Source organism: Prionailurus viverrinus, chromosome D4 (genome assembly GCF_022837055.1).
Source record: "Prionailurus viverrinus isolate Anna chromosome D4, UM_Priviv_1.0, whole genome shotgun sequence".
Taxonomy (NCBI): Eukaryota; Metazoa; Chordata; class Mammalia; order Carnivora; family Felidae; genus Prionailurus; species Prionailurus viverrinus.
Genome location: NC_062573.1, coordinates 26,818,124 through 26,835,761, shown reverse-complemented (window position 1 = coordinate 26,835,761; position 17,638 = coordinate 26,818,124). Strand labels below are relative to the sequence as shown.

The following is a 17,638-nucleotide window of genomic DNA, read 5'->3' as shown; positions in this document are numbered from 1 at the left end:
AGCAGACCCTCAGTCAGGCAGGTTGGAAGCACCCAGGTCTCCTGGTTGGGAGCTGATCAGCTGGTGCCCCCAAATATCACTCTTATGGAAGGAATGTGTCCCCCCGCCCCCCAATTCAAATGGTGAAACCCTACCCCCGGTGTGATGTACGAAGAGGTGGGGCCTTTGGGAGGTGACAGCGTTTAGATGAGGTCATGAGGGTGGGGCTCCCATGATGGCATCAGTGCCCCTATAAGAAGACAGCACTGGTTTCCCTGTTCCCTGCCGTGTGAGGACACAATGAGAGGTTGGCAGTCTGCAATATGGAAGAAGACTCTCACAGATATCGACCATGCTGGCAGCCTCCATGCTGTGAGAAATATATTCCTGTTGTTCACAAGCCACCCAGGACATGGTCCTTTGTCATGCAGCCCGAACCAAGACCACCACCACCAGCTGTCCTGCCTTTTGCTTCTCTAGACTGGGCTTTGTTTGGTACAGGATGCAGACTGTCACAGAAATAGAGTATGGGGGCAATGAATTTGAGAGAAAAAGAAAAAAGGTCCCAGTTTGTACGAATATTAAGAAAAATGTTCTCCTGTGGAGTGGACCTGAGCTCTTCCACTCTATGGCAGCAGTTAAGCTTCCTGAGATTTTCAAGCCAGCCCAGTCTGCCTTTTATCTGGGATCCCAGACCACAAAGGCCATGGCTGCCAAGGGCAGAGGGGAGGTTCTGGAAGCATTTGCAGCTACTATCTACCATGCCCTGGGTCGGGCTCTGGCGGCATCCAGCTCCTGGCCTGTCCCCCCACACCTTCCATGGTCCTCACTGGCCCTACATCTAGTACCTTACCTGTCTTTGCTTGACCGGCTTGGCTTGCCCCACCACCCTCCTCTCCTTGGCTCGCACATCTGGCCCCTGGAGGCCACAGCATGAAGGGTCCCGTAACCCCTGAGCCACATCCACATCACTCACCTACCTCCTCCCCAAAGCCCTTGCCCTTACTTGACTGGGTCCCCCTTAGCCACCCTGAGGGCCTTATCTGTCCCCTGCGGCCTCCCCTCACACCGGACTTCTTGCTCTCAGCTTCCACACATTTTTAGTTCTTGAGATGCACCACACACCCTCTCACCACAGGGTCTTTGCACATGTGTGTCCCTCCTCCTGGTCTGCACTCTTTTAGCCCTCTACCCCATGGTTCCCATCTTTCTTCAGGTCCCAGCCCTCCTGCCACTCCCTTGGGAATGTCTTCCAGGACCTTGCCTTTCCAGCCCCCACTTGAAGTCCGGAGCTCTCCTTAATGAGCACTGAGTCAGGGCAGCAGAGTGGTCAGCACACAAACTCTGGGTTCCAGTTCTGGCTCTGCAACTTACCAATTATGTGATTTTAGGCAAGTTCCTTAACTGCTCTGTGCCTCAGTTCCTCCATCTATGAACCGGAACTGGCCTCAGTGGCTTCCGTGAAGTTAAATGTACGACTAGATGTGACAGGCTCAGAGCAGGGCTGGGCACAAAGTGTGCTCAGTGCTTAACACCCACAGAGTGCCTGGGACACGGCAGAGAGGCAAGGGTTATTTTTCAGGATGAATTAATGCTCCAAAGACTCTAGTGCTTACTCCGGTTGATCGGTGCCCCATGAGCCACCCGGGTGTGCCCTTCCTACCAGCCCAGACTGGCCACCTCCTGCAGCCCCCATGCCAGCCTCACCCTCTCCCCTCCTCATCTACAGTGGAGCAGAAGCGGTGCTGGCTGGGGGCCAGGGCTCACCATCCGTCTCTGAGCCTCAACTTCCCCGTCTTAAAGGGAGGCGGCCCAGGCCCACGTTACAGGTGAGCAGTGTTTGGGAACAGGCTACTAACAGCAGAAGAAGAACAGACAATAAAGACTAAAGGAAAACGCAAGCGCTGGAAGCACTGCCAACCGAACCACTCCGAAGGACCCCCTCACAGCCTATGAACAGGCAAAATAATGACGACGACGGCAGCAATAAAAACCACCACCCCCGACCCCGGCAGGGAGGCCCGGAGCCACCCCCATGCAGCTCTGTGCTGGGGGAACACAGGAAGAAGACCGGGGTGCAGGTCCTGCCTCGCCTTCCCGCCCACCTCTCCACCTGGGCACACCTCCCTCCCTGGGGCTCTGCTCCCTCGCCAGCCAGCCAGCAGCCAGCCGGACAAGGGAAGTGTGAGGACACGGCCTCCTCAGATTTACTGGGGAAATGTACGTGAAGTGTCTTGTGAATGATAAAGTGCTACATGAATATTTATTTGCTGTTGGTGCTCTAAGTCTGTTCAATATTTGCGTGCACACCCGGCAAAACACACAAAGAACCATGAGACCGGTCACGCTCTCTGACATAACCTCGTATTGTGGAACACAGCCTGAGGAACAAAACAACAGAAGAAAAAGGAGCAAGGCAGAGACATCCATTATGGTGCTATCTGTAATGGCAAAACCCCAGACACGGCATCACTGTCTTACAAGAAGGGGACCGTCAGGCAAAGCGTGAGAAAGCAACAGGTAAGCAAGTTGTACACACTGTTGGAGTGAGACAGAAAAGTCCATCCTGTGTTAGAGAAAAAAGCAAAGCTCAAGGAGCTTGAATAGCCCAACAGCAACTGTCCTACTAAGGTCTGCAAAGTGAGTGGTGGTTTTTAATTGTTTTCACATGTATGCCTTTGGGGGGGTGGGGAGCATGGTTCATCTTTAGTTTAAAGCTGATGAGACAGAAATTTAACATTAGACAAAAATGCAGGATGCCAGTAACAACAGCGGTTGACGAGTCTGTGTGTACCAGGGGCGCTGGCAACAGCCCCAGTGTCCCTGGCCATCTCAACAGATGAGGAAAGCAAGACTCAGAGAGGTGACGACTTCTACGTAATACGGCAAGTAAGGGGAGGAGTGGGTTCACACCCAGGTGGGCCTGACTCCAGGGCCCCTATTAAACAAGGGCTCTGTTTCCATTGTACACTGGAGGGCGATACCCAGCCATGTGGGTTGAAATTACCACAGGGAATATTTTAGCTGAATCTATGGGAAGGGACAGGAAGAGGAACAGGGAGGTAGTGAGTGCTCGGTCATGAGAAGCATGCACAGGGGGCCATCCTCTGCCAGACGTTCTAGAGGAGATGAAATCAGACCAGAAACATCCTTGGGAACACTGAGGGCCTGGGATCCTAGGTAGTGAAGCTCTGCACTGGAAAAAAAGATTGAGAACAATACCTTGCCTGCATTCAGTTCAGAAATTGCTGCCAAAATCTGCTGCCTGGACCCATCTGTCTTAATACCCAGCTCCTTCAAGTCGCCGTCGGTAAGCGTGAGGAATGCTTCCATATCCACCTGGAAAGAGAGAAGGGGGATTTGCTACCATCTGCTTGACGCCACACCTCTTTTTTCCAACCACAACAGAAATATCTTGATTATGGACTATTAGTGTTTATTAGTAGTGAGTTAATTATGATTTACTACTTCCAATTCCTGACTTTATGATGAAAGTTTAGTTGAAAGTATTATGAAGGACTAACTCTCCTCAGCTCTAGGGCTGGGAATTTCAGGACAGGTGCATTTTGGAAAGACCATGACCATTTAACAAGGAAGGAGAGTTCCGAGACAGTGACGTGGGTGGCCAGAGCGGTGCAAATCCAAATCCGCTGTTAGAAAGTTGGCTCCAATGTTGCTGCACTTCTGATGATATTGGGAGCTGCACAGAAAAGGTGCACACATGGCGGTACTCACCACGTTTCCCCCCCAGAAGACAAGGGAGGTGCAGACTGTGGAAAGACAGAGAAAATAAACAAGCAGAAGCGATAAAGGGAAGAAGGGCCATGGAGAACTGAAGCGGAGGAGGGCTCAGAACAAGGGCCACTCAAAGCCATACGACCCTTGGCTTCTAATGGTGAAATCCTAAAATTCCTGCTTGGGCCTCAGCTCCAGGCGAAAAATTAATGGGCCTCCCTGCTATACAATGGATATGTTGCAGTCTGTCCTTCTAAGGTCAGATGTGGCTTGGAAGAAGCAAGCACACCCACCCTCACACACACAGGGTGGAGGACAGCCCTACACACCCCAGATCTGTCCTGGAGTCTCACTGTCAGGTGGGGATGGGGAAGACACAGACCAAGTCGTGTGCACCTTGCAACGTAAGGTGAGTATACTACCATTCCCATTTGGGGGCAGGGAAACTGAGGCGTGGAGAGATTCAGTTCCCAAAGTCACGTGATGAGTCAGTGAAAGCCAAGATTTGAACCCAGGCAGTGGGCCCCAAGAGTCCTTGCTCTTCTCCACGGGCTCATGTCACCCTATGATGCTGCAGCCGCCGTCCCAGTGTTCCCTCCCGGGATTCCCCAGGGCAGCGGCCTCCTTGTTAATAGCACTTGATGCTCCCTAAGAATGAACAGGTTCTGTCATCTGTACAGGCTCTCCAGTATTAGACCCCAAAATGGCAGTCATCTGGGAGAGGTGGAAGGGCTCTGGCCGCCCCAGTCTCATCTCCAGCCCGTGCCAGGGCGAGGAGGCACACACGGACAAACAGAGCCTCAAGTCCCACCTGCTGCCTGGGGGCCCCGGGCAGGTACCTCACCTCCGTTTCCCACCTGAAACATACGAATTCTCTCACCATCTCACTTACAGGTGGTTGTAGGTTCTACAGGGAGTTTACGCAAAGCTTTGCAAACTACATTTATAAATTATAAAGATACTATAGTTTTATGTTATATTATACTGGTGCCATTTAAAGTAAAATTGCCTGGGTGGCTCAGCTGGTTAAGCATCGACTTCAGCTCAGGTCATGATCTCACGGCTTGTGAGTTCAAGCCCTGTATCGGGCTCTGTTCTGACAGTTCAGAGCCTGGAGCCTGTTTCGGATTGTGTCCCCCTCTTTCTTCTCCTCCTGCGCTTGTGCTCTGTCTCTCTCTGTCTCTCAAAAATAAACAAACATTAAAACAAATTAAAAAAAAAAACTTCTGTAACTTTTTGAAAATCCTTAATCCTTCACTTTATTTTTTTTAATGTTTATTTTTGAGAGAGAGAGAGACAGAGTATGAGTGGGGGAGGGGAAGAAAGATAGGGAGACACAGAATCCAAAGCAGGCTCTAGGCTCTGAGCTATCAGCATAGAGCCCGTCACGGGGCTCAAACTCCCAAACCTTGAGATCATGACCTGAGCTGAAGTCAGCCATTTAACTGATGGAGCCACCCAGGTGCCAGCCCCCACCCCCGCCACATTAGCCACTCACTTTAAAAGCAGGCTTTGTTTTATGTTCCCCCTTAGATACTGAACAAGATTTTTAAAATTTTTCTTCAAGACATTTGATGTATGTAGAAATAACACAATTTTTTTTCTGAGAAATTTCTCCTATCTTTCCTTCTCTATTTTAACCATCATTTTACTTTCCCGGATAAAAAAAAAAAAAAAACCCTGAACCAGGTGCGAGCTGGTGGAGAAGGGTCTGCTCCCTTACGAGCCCCAAGCTCTCTGAGGTACAGGCATTATCCGTTTCCCTGTGTCTCTCTGGGACATGACAGCTCACACGGGACAGAGGGCCTCACAGAACGGATGGCATGGTTCTGACAGAAACTGCCTGCCCCTGGCAGTGCCAGACACGCCCCTCTCCCCACACACCCACCCCCAGCCTGTCCCCACAGCCAGCTCCTCAGCACCTCTCTGCCCTCTTGCCCGGGGCCTCCCCATCCCGGCCTTCTAACTGGAGTCTCCCTCCCTGTGAGTCTGCCCCTAACTCCCCTACCGACCCTGGGCCGCCATCCACGCCACAGGCCAGAGATCTTGCTGGCCCTCATCTGCCTCCAGACTGTGGTTCAGAGGGTCACGTCCATGCTGGCCAGGCCCTCTCTGCTCCAGAGGTGCCAGCCTCAGTCAGGCCCTGGCCAGGCCAAAGTGCTGCTGGTTCTCTGCACATGTCTGCTCCCTTTTCCCAGGTGCCCTTCTAGCCCCACTCCCCTCCCTCAAAGCGCAGTTTATGCTCAGCTGAGGTCTCCTCTGGCCCTCACTCTATAGGCCCCTTCCTTGGGCTCCCAGAGTGCTCTGAGTGTTTCTCCCTATCCCAGGGTCAGGCACTGGCAGAGGGACTGGTAGGGGACAGCGACCTGAGTAGCATCTGCTGACTGAATGACCACATCGATCAATATTCTACTGCATCCCCATCTGCACTGATCTTCTCAGTCTCTGACCTCTGTCAACCCTGGGGGTTGCCAAATCCTCACAGCTCATTTTAGGTGGAGAAGCCAGAGACTGAATTCTCCTCATGTGAATACTTCTGAAGGGTTAGCAGGATGCGGCAGAAACATCTGTGTCCTTTCAATATTCATGCCCTACTTTTTTTTTTAGTAATAGAATCCTAGTTGTCAGCTAGGCACATTTCCATGAAGCTAAAGTACTGTATTTCTGAGTTTCCCTTGCATATGAGTATGTCAATTGACAAACTTCTGGCTAATGAGATATAAGAAGGTTTATGGTACTTTGAGGAAGTCTCTCTAAAAAAGGAGAGCATGTGTCTTTTTGCTTCCATCTCCTTGCATCCTGGTGCCTAGAATGTGGATGTAATGGCCGGAGCTCTAGCAACCATACTGGACTTTGAGGATGAGGGCCACACACCCTAGTGATGGTGGAGCAGGGAAGCTAGAAGGAGCTTAGATGACTGACTTCAAAACTTTCTGTGGGGGAAAAAAAACCTTCCATTTTGTTTAAGATACTATTATTTGGGGATTTTCCAATATATGCAGCCAAATCCATCCTAATATAAGTAGAGAGATGAAAATTACTAGTCTGTCTTCAGTTTCAAAATCACAAGATGAGAAAATGTATTAACTTCATTCCTCTTCCAAATTCTCAACACGGACTAAAAGCATATAATAATAGGGAGAAATTTTTACCAGCCTTGGAAGTGAGGGAAAATTCCTATCTGTATGCCAGGTTCTTCAAGGAATTTCTTAAGGGACTAACAAGTGCCCTGCAGCTGCGGGGATGGGTGAGGAGGTGAGGGCAGGGGCAATCAAGGGTGTTAAAACCTGAGTCCCATCAAAGCCTTCGAGGGAGGATGGGGTCTCCCGGTGGATAGACAGCAAATGTCACACAGTGCTACCTAGCTCGTATGTTGTCCAGAGAGGGGCTAAGCACAGGGGCGGGGGCACTGCTGAGCTGGCTCCTAACAAGGGCACTGGCTCAGCTAGCCTCACAGTACCTCACACACACAGAAACCCTCTGGCCACTGGCTCCCAGCACCCCTTCCAACAGTGCTGTCTCAGGACTCTGCACATTCCCAACCCCAGAGACCGTGGAGACTTTCAGGTGGGTGGGTTAAGACCACAGCAAATCTGCATGGTCCGCTTTCCGCCTTCCCTTTAAAACTCTGAAAGCCTCCCATTTCATCTGGAACATACCTCAGTTCCCTACAAGGGACAACTGCAAGAACCGGAGGATGGTGAGTGACAGGTATGCCCCAGACATGCCAGCTCCAAAACTGGGAGGAAGCCAAGAACTCAGAGCTACCGTTGCCTTGTGAAACAGACATGGCCCCGGAGACGTGTTCTCTGTATACTCCAGGAGGGTATGGAACGGATGAAACAAAAGCAGGCAGCCATCAGCACACAGGAAAGACTTCTTGGCGATGAGAAAAAGTCACTACTGAAGTTTAAAATGCCAAAGTCGCAGGGAGGACACACTGGATATGGCAGAAAAGCACATGGAGGAAGGAAGCCACTGCACTCTGTCTGCTTCGTAAAACCAAGTACAAACTCCTCAATAGCATCACAAGCCTGTCAGGGACACTGAGTGGTTGTTGTGATTGCTACTGTAATTATGACAGCTGTCATGTACTCAACCAGGCAGAATATTCTAAACCAATGGTGATACCCTAGTGGCTAGTGGGCCTGCAGAGGAGTTTTATTTGGCCAAAACAGAAGTTTTTTTTTTTTTTAAACAACTTATTGAGATATAATTCACTTATTGTACAATCCACCCATTTAAAGTATACAACCCATAGGGAATACAGTCAACGGTACTGTACTAGCGACGTGATGGGACAGATGGTAGCTACCCTGGTGGTGAACACAGCATAAAATATAAACTTGTCAAACACTACGTTGTACACCTAGAACTAATGTAACATTGGGTGTCAACTATGTGCAAATCACAAAATTTTTTAATTAAGAAAATGAAGTGTATGATCCAATGATTTTTAATATATTCAGAGCTGTGCAACCATCCCCACACTCAATTTTAGAACATTTTCATCACCTGCAAAGAGAAACCCACCCCCAGATAAGCAGTCACTCCCCCCCACCCCGTTCTGTGCTCCCCCCACTCCCTGGCAACCACTAATTACTCTCTGTCTCTACAGAGTTGCCTATTCTGGACACTTCTTATAAATGGAATCATACCATATGTGGCCTTTTGTGACTGGCTTCTCCTCGGCATCATGTGTTCGAGCTTCCTTCATTTTGTAGCGTGTCAGTGCCTCCTTCCTTTTTATGGCCGAATTATATTCCATTGTATACCACTAACAAATCTGGCCATTCACCAGCTGATGGACATCTGAGTTGTTTGCCACTTGGTGGCTATGAGGAATACCGTGGCTGTGAGCATTTGTGTGCGAGTCTTTGTGTGGACATATGTTTTCAGTTCTCTTGGGCATATACCCAGGAGTGGGATTGCTGGGTCACATGGTAATTCTATGTTTAACATTTTGAGAAACGGCCAAACTGCAGAACAGTATTTTTTTTTGTAAAAAAAATGTGATTGTGAGTGTTTTTAAGCACTCAGATTAACACAGAGCCTACGTGCAGACACTTAGCATAGATTCATTAGGATTTGCTTATGACCCTCTTTAAACCTGAAAGCCAGTCAATCACCTTCGACAGAAGCGCGTGCAGGACAGACACGAACCTCACTAGCGAGAGCGGTGCTCGAGATCACAAAATTCTGTTCCAACAGAACAAGCCATAAGGTCCCAGGATCTCACTGCGGTGAACTGCACTAAGTGTGCTGAACACAAATTCCGCCTGCCGTCTCAGGGAGAGAGATCAATTAGGCTTGCAGGATGAACACCCACATGTGTGAGACCATTTTCTTTTATGGTAAGATTTAGATGGACATTCAAAAATAACATCCTTACCTCTTGCTCCTCAAAAATGGGCTGATACTTCTCAAGTGATAATTTCTTAAGGATTCCAGTCAGTTCATCTTCAAGAGGGAAAGATGTGAAAAGATATTTTAGAATTTGGCAAAAGGCGTCAGAACAGTGGTCTTCAAACTTTCATAAAACAGTGGCAATCCTATTTCAAATGAAATGTCACAAGAAACTCTAACACAGAAAGCAGATCTAAGCTGCACTCGTGTGAATGCGGCAGGGGGTGGGTCCGAGCCATACTTCCCCTCAGGGCAGGCCCTTGGCGTCTCCCCAGACTCCAAACATGGGGGTGTGTGTGGCCAGGCTGACCCTCCAATGGTTGCAACCCCCAAGTTCTCGGAGTTCTAGCTGCTAGGACTAAAACTCCACTTTCTGTCCAAGAATGGTTTTTAATTATGATTTCTTGACTGCTGGTAGCTGCACCTGCAGCAAATGCTAATGCCAGCAAGTTGTCAGCGAGGCGGAGAACAAACTTAAGAGAACAAGCAGGTGGCTTCAGACCAGAACTGGAGTTTGGCTCAGTGTGAGGAGGCTGTGGGCTTCCTGAAGGAAGGACAGACACATCTGAGTGGAACAGCAGAGCCAGAAGGGCACAGAGCAGGAGAAAACAGAAGATTTGGGATATCATGATTTCAGAGCAGGGAGGGTGAAGAAAGGAGACAAGACTAGCATCTGGGTGGGGGTGGGGGGTAGTTTGAAAAAATATTCATTCACACATTCAACAGGGATTTACCAGTCCAGACATTAGGGACTCAATAAAGACCAAAACAGATAAGCAGGCTGCCAGGCCAAAGGCACTGAGGAAGGATGGAAGGGGGCAGGGGAAGATGACAGGGAATGGGAGAACATTATTTATTATAGAGAGTGGTAAGGAAAGGTCTTCTTTATATAAGGTAACATTTGAGCAGTAAATGGAGTGAACTGTGTAATACCAAGGGAAAGATCACCAGGCAGTATTCAGGCAGAAGGAACAGCAAATACAAAGGTCTTGGGGCAGTGGGTGCAATTCACAGAAGAGGGACTGGAGATTAGGAGGTCTGAGTTCCTTTTTTTTTGTAACATTTGTTTTTGATAGGCAGAGAGACAGAGCACAAGTGGGGGAGGGAGCAGAGAGAGAGGGAGACACAGAATCCGAAGTAGGCTCCAGGCTCCGAGCTGTCAGCGCAGAGCCCGATGCGGGGCTCGAACCCACAAACCACGAGATCATGACCTGAGCTGAAGTCGGACGCTCAACTGACTGAGCCACCCAGGCGCCCCTGAGTTCCTTTTTTAATTCGTTCATTCAAGAGTGGATACCAACATGCCTACTACATGCTGGGAGTACAAGGATGGAAAGGTCCAAGCTGTAAAGGAGCTCAGCGTGGCTGGGAAGATAAAATGATGAGGGTGACAGCTGTTGCACCATCAGTCACCTTGTACATAGGTAACCCATTTGCTCTTTACAATGACCGTAACGATCCTATCAGTGTCTCCATTTACAGATGAGGAAGCAAGGCAGAAAAGCGTGGCTGCCATATCTTGAGATCATGCTGCCAGTCCACGGCAGAGCAGGAATTCACACCAGTGGTCCAGCTACCAGGCCTGAAGCTACACACCGCCATCTCTCTCCTTGGTGACAAGCGCTGCAATGAGGGGCATCGACAAGGGGGTCTGGGGACAGAGAGGACAGCTGACCCACTTGAAGGACCGGAAAAGGCTTCACGGAAGAGTACTACTGCGCTAGGCTGTACGAGATGAATCAAGTCCCAGGCCACACTGAACCCACTGTTGCTCCGTGGCACCAAACCTTTGCTCGGGCTGTTCCCGCCACACGCAGTCTTCCTCCGTAGTGGAGGGCCGGGAAATGGTTAGCAACCGGCTCTCTGAAGGAAAACGTACATAGGGAGGTAGGTACGTAAGCTTACTGTAGATTTTACTGATATAAAGGACGTATAGCACACAATTTATGTATAATAATAAACTACACAATACTGTTTCTTATAGATCCCATGCAGCCAATGCTTGCGTTGCACTTGACGCACCTCACTGAACGCTTTCACTGATTTTTCCCTTCCTCTTGAGTCCACAGCCAATGAGTATAGTTCCAACAGGGATGCCACTGGGGAGTTCCGCGGATGGGAACACATAAGAGGAAATGAAACAATGGAGACGCATATTGGAATTTCATGTGAGCAACTCTGCTGAATGAGATAATGGTTTTAAAATCCTGGAAGAACACGGTCGCAATTTTTTTGTGCTAGTCACAATATGACAGACACACTTTTAACCTTCGTCTGCAATATGGGCATTTTCTCCATCACTGTCCAGATTACATCTAGATGGTCTATGAGATAGTAAACCGACCTCTGATAGGTGGCATTTGCTGATGTCACGGAGTCAATACCCTGCTCCTGGCTGATTTTAGGCTAACAACACAACTAATGTTCCTGAAAGTGGAACGGAGAAGGGACGTGTGTAGTAGCACATCATGACATAGTATTCCTACGGCATAAACAGCACAAGTATTAGCAAAATGTACTAATAAATTAATAACAACATTTTGTTTTAAGTACCCCATACCCTTATATTTAACATAATTTAATTATATAAGTTCATATAATTTGACTTTTTCTTTCTTTTCTTTGGCTTCTTTATGTATTTTTTGTTGTTGTTGTTGTAATTTGACTCATAATGGCTGTGTTTCATCACTAGTTTATACATCTCCTGTAGATTCAACGATGGACTCTGGCTCACCGGCCCGGCCTGAGTGCCTGCTCTTCAGTGAAGCCTGTGCCATGGCACTCCATGCCTGGCTGATAACACAGATTTGACCCCATTTATTTACTTAAATGTATTGTGCTGAATGCAGCTGAATCCCCAGCCTGACTGTGAGCTAACCCAGCACAGATTAAGGCACCCGGGACACAGGCTTCACCACTCCCCATAGAGGGGGCCAGAGGGGCCGCAGGAGGAAAGACGGGGCAGGGCAAAGGCTTGCGTGTGGTCCTCGACTGGGGCCAAGTGTTTCCCAGAAGAATGTCATAAAAAGTAGCTGTCTGGGGATGGACTGTAGGTCTGTCCTTTGATAGTCTCATGCCCACAGGACAAAGGTCTTGCTGCCTCCAGACCCAGAAACTCTGGAGGGGAAAACTAGGCTTTCTACACCAGAGAAATTAAAAAGAAATTGCAGTCAGGTCCTCTTCTGTTTTTATCCCAACCAGGGCTTGCAAACCTTTTTAAATAATGAGAGAGAGGGAAAAGAGTGGGCATGGACAGTGCATACAGACCGCCACGGTCTCAACTCTTTTTTGGAAAAAGTGGGGGTTACAAATACCTAACTGAACTTCTAAGAGTTGGATTCCTGGAAGCCTCCAAGGTGGGAGAATTCATGACTGCACGTAGAAAACACGGTTAGGGAGGAACAGGGTTGCTAGTGAATCTCTGAAGCTTTTATACATGGTTGCACTAGATATCACAAAACAATAAAAGCAGCCCCCAAATAAAGAGGATGCCAATGGCAGCATGCATTTACCAACTCAGTCCAGACCACAGCCTGTGCGGCTGATTTCAACCTATCACCTGCTGGGCACTTATCACCTGCTGGGCACCTTCCTCCAGGCAGCTGCGGGGAGACACCTGCAGCTGTGTCTGGGAGGCCCTGGCACACCTGACATTTCTCTCCTCTCTGAACACTACTACTTGGCTTGCACCTGCCTGGGTCCCATCTCTCCTCATAACTCTGTTCCCCCTCCGCCCCCACCCCCCCCCACCCGCCCCCCACCCCCGCTCACTGCCAGGACCACCAGAGGGCAGTTCAAGGGACAGGATTCTTCATCTCCTTTTGTCTTTTATATCTTCCTATCTTTATCTGGGGCCTCCCAGCACTCCTCTACTCCATCTTCCTTTCTGCATCTTCCCCACGGGAGGGACCTGCACTTCACCCACACAGGTTCTAAAGTTCTCCTGGTTACAGAGGACAGCTACTGTTTCTGCTTGCCCACCATCCCTCCCCTCCTCCTTCTGGAAACAGCACTTTGATTTCCCTTTGAGGAGTCCCCTCTCTCCTGCTCCCAATCTACAAAGTGTCAGCAGGGCAGACCCTGAGCCCAGCCTCAAAGGCAGACATGTGACCTGCGCCCAGTCAATCAGCACGTTCCACTGCCACAGACGCACAGTCAAGGATACACAAATGTCCCGTCATTATAAATAGAGACGAGGCAGGCCAATGACGTTTACCCCAGGATTTTGCTGGACCTACTAAGAAAGAAGCACTCTTTCTGCTGGCGTTGCTAAGTTAGCAGGAGAAGTAAGCAAGCCTGAAGTTCATGGGGGACAACTTTGCCACCGCCTAGAGACAGCCTACCTGAGATATGGAGAGAAACACTCCCAAAGTACCTGGATCCACACACGCCTGAAGCACACCCTGGACACTTTCATTATATGAGCCAACAAATTACGTTTTTTGCTTTTGCTCAAACCAGTGTCAGTGGAGATTGCATTACTTGCAAATGACAGAATTCTGATCTGTACAAGGCTCAGGGAAAGGTACATCACTGGTGTTGGAGAAGCATTTCTACAAGTGTATGTCTGTGTACGTAAACGAAACTCTACTAAGTTCAAAAACATTTTGAGGGAGCTTACCGGACGATTAGCAAAGTGAAGACAAAAATACAAGGTAGAATCGGGGAAGAATGGAGACAGGTGTTTTTGTTTGAAATTTTAAAAATGACCTAGGACCTAGGATGGCTATAGCAATGACAGCACCTGCCAGGTCACAGAGGCAAAGAGGAAAGGCTGGCGTTTTGGGACCTTGGGGGGGCTCACCTTCATCTGTGATGGTGCCGCTGCTGGAGCCCCCACTGCTCTTGGACTGCCGATGGGGCGAGGAGGACACAGAGGACTCGGCCGCGTGCCCTTTGGGCGAAGGGGAGGGCGTGAGTGTGGGGGAGGTGCTTTTGGAGGTAGTGGAAGTTCCAGACAAAGGCCGTTTGCTCGTCTCCAGTTTCTGCTGAAAAGAGTAAGACAAGTACGTAAGCCATCACCTGGAGGGTAGAAGTGATTAAAACAGACACCTGACAGGGAACACGGGTGATAGCTGACTCAGCAAGATATCTAAGCAGGACTATGAAATCTACTTAAAAAAAAAAAAAACATGCAAAGCAGAAACCGTATTATTGGAACAGGGACAGGAAAATCCTGCCCTGGAGCACAGAGGCAGGGGGTAGGATGGAAAAAGTGGCACTTGAGGAGCCAGGAAGTCAGGTACTAATCCTGCCCGTAGAGCTACCAGCACTGTGTCCTTGGCCAAGTCCCCTTACCTCTCAGTTAATGCAGCTCTAAATGGAAGTGTGGCTTATAAATGCACGAGGTCCCTTTCTGCTCCTGACGTTCCTTCATCTAAACCAGTCATTTCCAACTTCTCACCAAAGAACACATCATTTTTCCCCTTTGTGTGTGTGTCATTTAGTTAAAAAAAAAGAGCGCCTTTTTATTTTTAAATACTTTTAGACTTATAGAAGAGCTGCAAAGATAGAACAGAGCATTCCTGTGTATCCGTCAGCCAGCTTCCCCTGACGTTAATATCTTACATAACCGTAGCACAATCATCAAAATTAAGACGTTAACAGTGGCACAGTACTATTAGGTAAGCTATGGACTTTACTCAGGTTTCACTGGTTATTCCACTTAATGTCCTTGTTCCGGTCCAGGATTCCACACTGCATAGACTTGCCATGTCTCTTTGACCTCCTCTGTGACAACTCAGTCTTTCCTTCTTTCATGACCTTGACACTGTGGAAGAATTGAGGTGTTTGCAAAGCATCCCTCAGTTTGGGTTTGTCTTATATTTTCTCATAATTAGATATGTTTATGGATTTTTGGATTAATGACCCCAGAGGTAATGAGCCATTCCTACCACATCATGCCCGGGGTCACACAGCATCCATTTCTTATTATTGATAACGTTAACCTTGATCACTTAGTTGAGGTGGTGTGTGTCGGGTTTCTCCGTTGTGAAGTGATACCATTTCTCTTTATAACAAATTATTTGGGGTGGGGAGGAGATATTTTGAGCTAAATATCTTGTTGCTCCCACTAATTTTGGCATTCTTTGGTCGATCTTGTCTATAGCAATTACTACTGTGATGTTCTAGTGATAGGAGATCTATTTCCCCTATTCCTTTCACATTTATTTTCTGGAATTCTGGACAGAAGAGATACTACTTCCCCCATTTATTCAGTTATTTATTCCTAGCAGTTACGGGCTCGTGGATGTTTCTTTTATAATCTAATCACTACTGCGATTTATTTTACAGTTGTTCAAACTATTCCAGTTTGGGGCACTGAGATCTTTCAGGTTGGCTCCTATGTTCTTTCCCCATGTCCATCTTTTTGTTGTTGTTGTTTCTTTTTAAGAGCATCTCCTTACTTTCTGACACCACAAAATGCTTCAGGCTCATCTTGCATCTCCATGGACCCAGTACTGGAATAAACCACTTCTCCAAGGCTCTGGTCCCTTTTATTGGAGCATGGTATTTAGGAACCAAAATCTGGGTACTAGGCTGTTCGTGGCTACTGGGATATCACTGATTCTACGTTCTCTCAGTGGACAGACAGGAAAGTATACTAAGCCATGCATCCACATAGCCCGACTTACTTCCATATAAATCTGTGTGTACACACACGCACACACACACATTTACAACCACGCATTCGTACCGATTCCTCTGACAACAATCCAATATCCATGGGGTTTGTTCTAATATTTCCCCTTTGGTTCAATCTCTGACAGTTAAAAACTGGGCTCGTTATAATTACTTATTTGCTCAACCCTAGTATATATGTAAAGTGTACATGTATACAAAATGTATAAATAAAGTGGTTTCGGAATTAAACCCACATCCCTATAAGAACAACAAACGATCAACGAGGATACAGTGCTTGGGTACGGTTATGTCTTTTACTTAGGCCTCACCATATCCCCTTGACCTAGTTTTCTCCCCCCATCTCCCAACGTGTGGTTATGTCAGTCATTTGTAATATAGTTAGATATGTCGTTATAGTCTGCATTCCCTCTTTGGCTCCTGGCCAATACTATTTGTTTGTTCTTTTAATTTGCATACAGCAGAAATAACTGTTGTGTACAATTCAACGGGTTTTGACAAATACAGAGGTGGGGGTACCATAGAGAAGAGCTCCATTAGCCAATTCCCTCGTCCTGTCCTTTTGTATTCGATCTCTCCCTCATCCCAACCCATGAAAATAACTGATCTGCTTTCCATCCCTACGTTTTTGTCTTTTCTAAAATGTCACATAGATGGAATGACACAACATGTAGACTTTTGGGTCTGGTGCAGCAAACTGCTTCAAGTTACTGCATGTATTGACAGTGTGTTTCTTTCCACTGCTGAGCAGTGTCCCACTGCGTGGATGTACCACAGTTAGTTTACCCGTTCACCTGTTGATGCGATGGTTCCAGTTTGGCGTGATTATGGATTAAACTGCCATAAACATTCACAGACAGATTGTGGCATGAATACTTTTTAAAAATACACTTGGGTAAAGACCTAGGAGGGAGATAGCCAGTTCATAGGGTAAGTATATAGTTTTATCAAACGCTGCCCAACCTTTTCAAGATGGCGGTACTGTTATCACGTTGCCCTGAGCACTGAAGTTCTAGGAGCTCCATATGCTCATCAGCACTTGTTTCTTTAAAGTTTTTAAGTTTTAGCCAGTCTAACGGGTATTTAGTGCTATCTCACTGTGGTTTTAATTTGCATTTTCCCCAGTAGTTAATGTTCAACGTTTTTTTATGTTTACCATTTGTATATTTTTGAGGAAGTATCAGATATTTTGCCTATTTTTTTAAATTTGCTTTTTAATGAGTTTTGAGAGTTATTTGGTAGTTTAAATAGGATATGGCTAGGTGTATTCTTTTTATATTTATTCTATAGTGAGAGTTCCGGATTTATTCTATAGTGAGAATTTCCTGAACTTCCTAGATCTGTGCTTTGAAATCTATCATCAATTTGGGGAAATTTTCAGGCATTAAGATATTCCTTCTGTCCTACCATTCTCTTGCTCTTCAGAGCTTCTTATTACCTGTATGTAGGAACATTGGATATAATTCTACTGTTTTTGTTGTTCCTATTTTTGTTTTAACTTTTTTCCTTTGTGTTTCAGTTTGGGTGATTCCTATTACCCAGTCTTCAACTTCACGGATTCTTTCCTTGGCTGTGTCAAGGGTACTGAGGAGCCCATCAAAGACATTCCTTATCTCTGTTACAAGTTTTGTATTTCTAGAATTTTCCTTCTTAGGGTTTCTATCTATTGCTGAAATAGTTACTTATATGATCTTGCACATTCAAATTTTCCATTAGAGCCTCTAACAATTAATTGTAGTCCTTTCAAATTCATGGCCATGTAATTCCAACACCTGTGTCATATCTAAATCAAATTCTGAGGACAGCTTTGTTTCTTGGGTGTGCAGTTGTTTTGTGTCTTTTTGTAGGTCTTATAATTTTTGGTAAAATTGGACAT

The 17,638-nt window shown here is 47.2% G+C and overlaps 1 protein-coding gene across 23 annotated transcripts in view; it reads right to left on the bottom strand.

Annotated features, from left to right (window-relative positions):
- Positions 1 to 17,638, bottom strand: part of ANKS6 (ankyrin repeat and sterile alpha motif domain containing 6) — a 67,639-nt gene that overhangs the window by 26,706 nt on the left and 23,295 nt on the right. For 17 of the 23 annotated variants that reach the window (XR_007146172.1, XR_007146175.1, XR_007146176.1 and 14 more), the window contains exons 12-14: positions 13,925 to 14,108; positions 9,107 to 9,174; positions 3,202 to 3,318 (exon numbers count right to left, since the gene is read on the bottom strand). Coding sequence is in view for 8 of the 23 variants with exons in the window: in XM_047829435.1 (XP_047685391.1) it covers positions 3,202 to 3,318; positions 9,107 to 9,174; positions 13,925 to 14,108 (369 nt within the window). In the remaining 15 variants the exon portion in view is untranslated. Of the gene's footprint in view, positions 1 to 3,200; positions 3,319 to 9,106; positions 9,175 to 10,930; positions 11,220 to 13,924; positions 14,109 to 17,638 lie in introns of those variants that run through there. The other 6 variants (XR_007146178.1, XM_047829437.1, XR_007146184.1 and 3 more) reach the window with 5 other exon arrangements.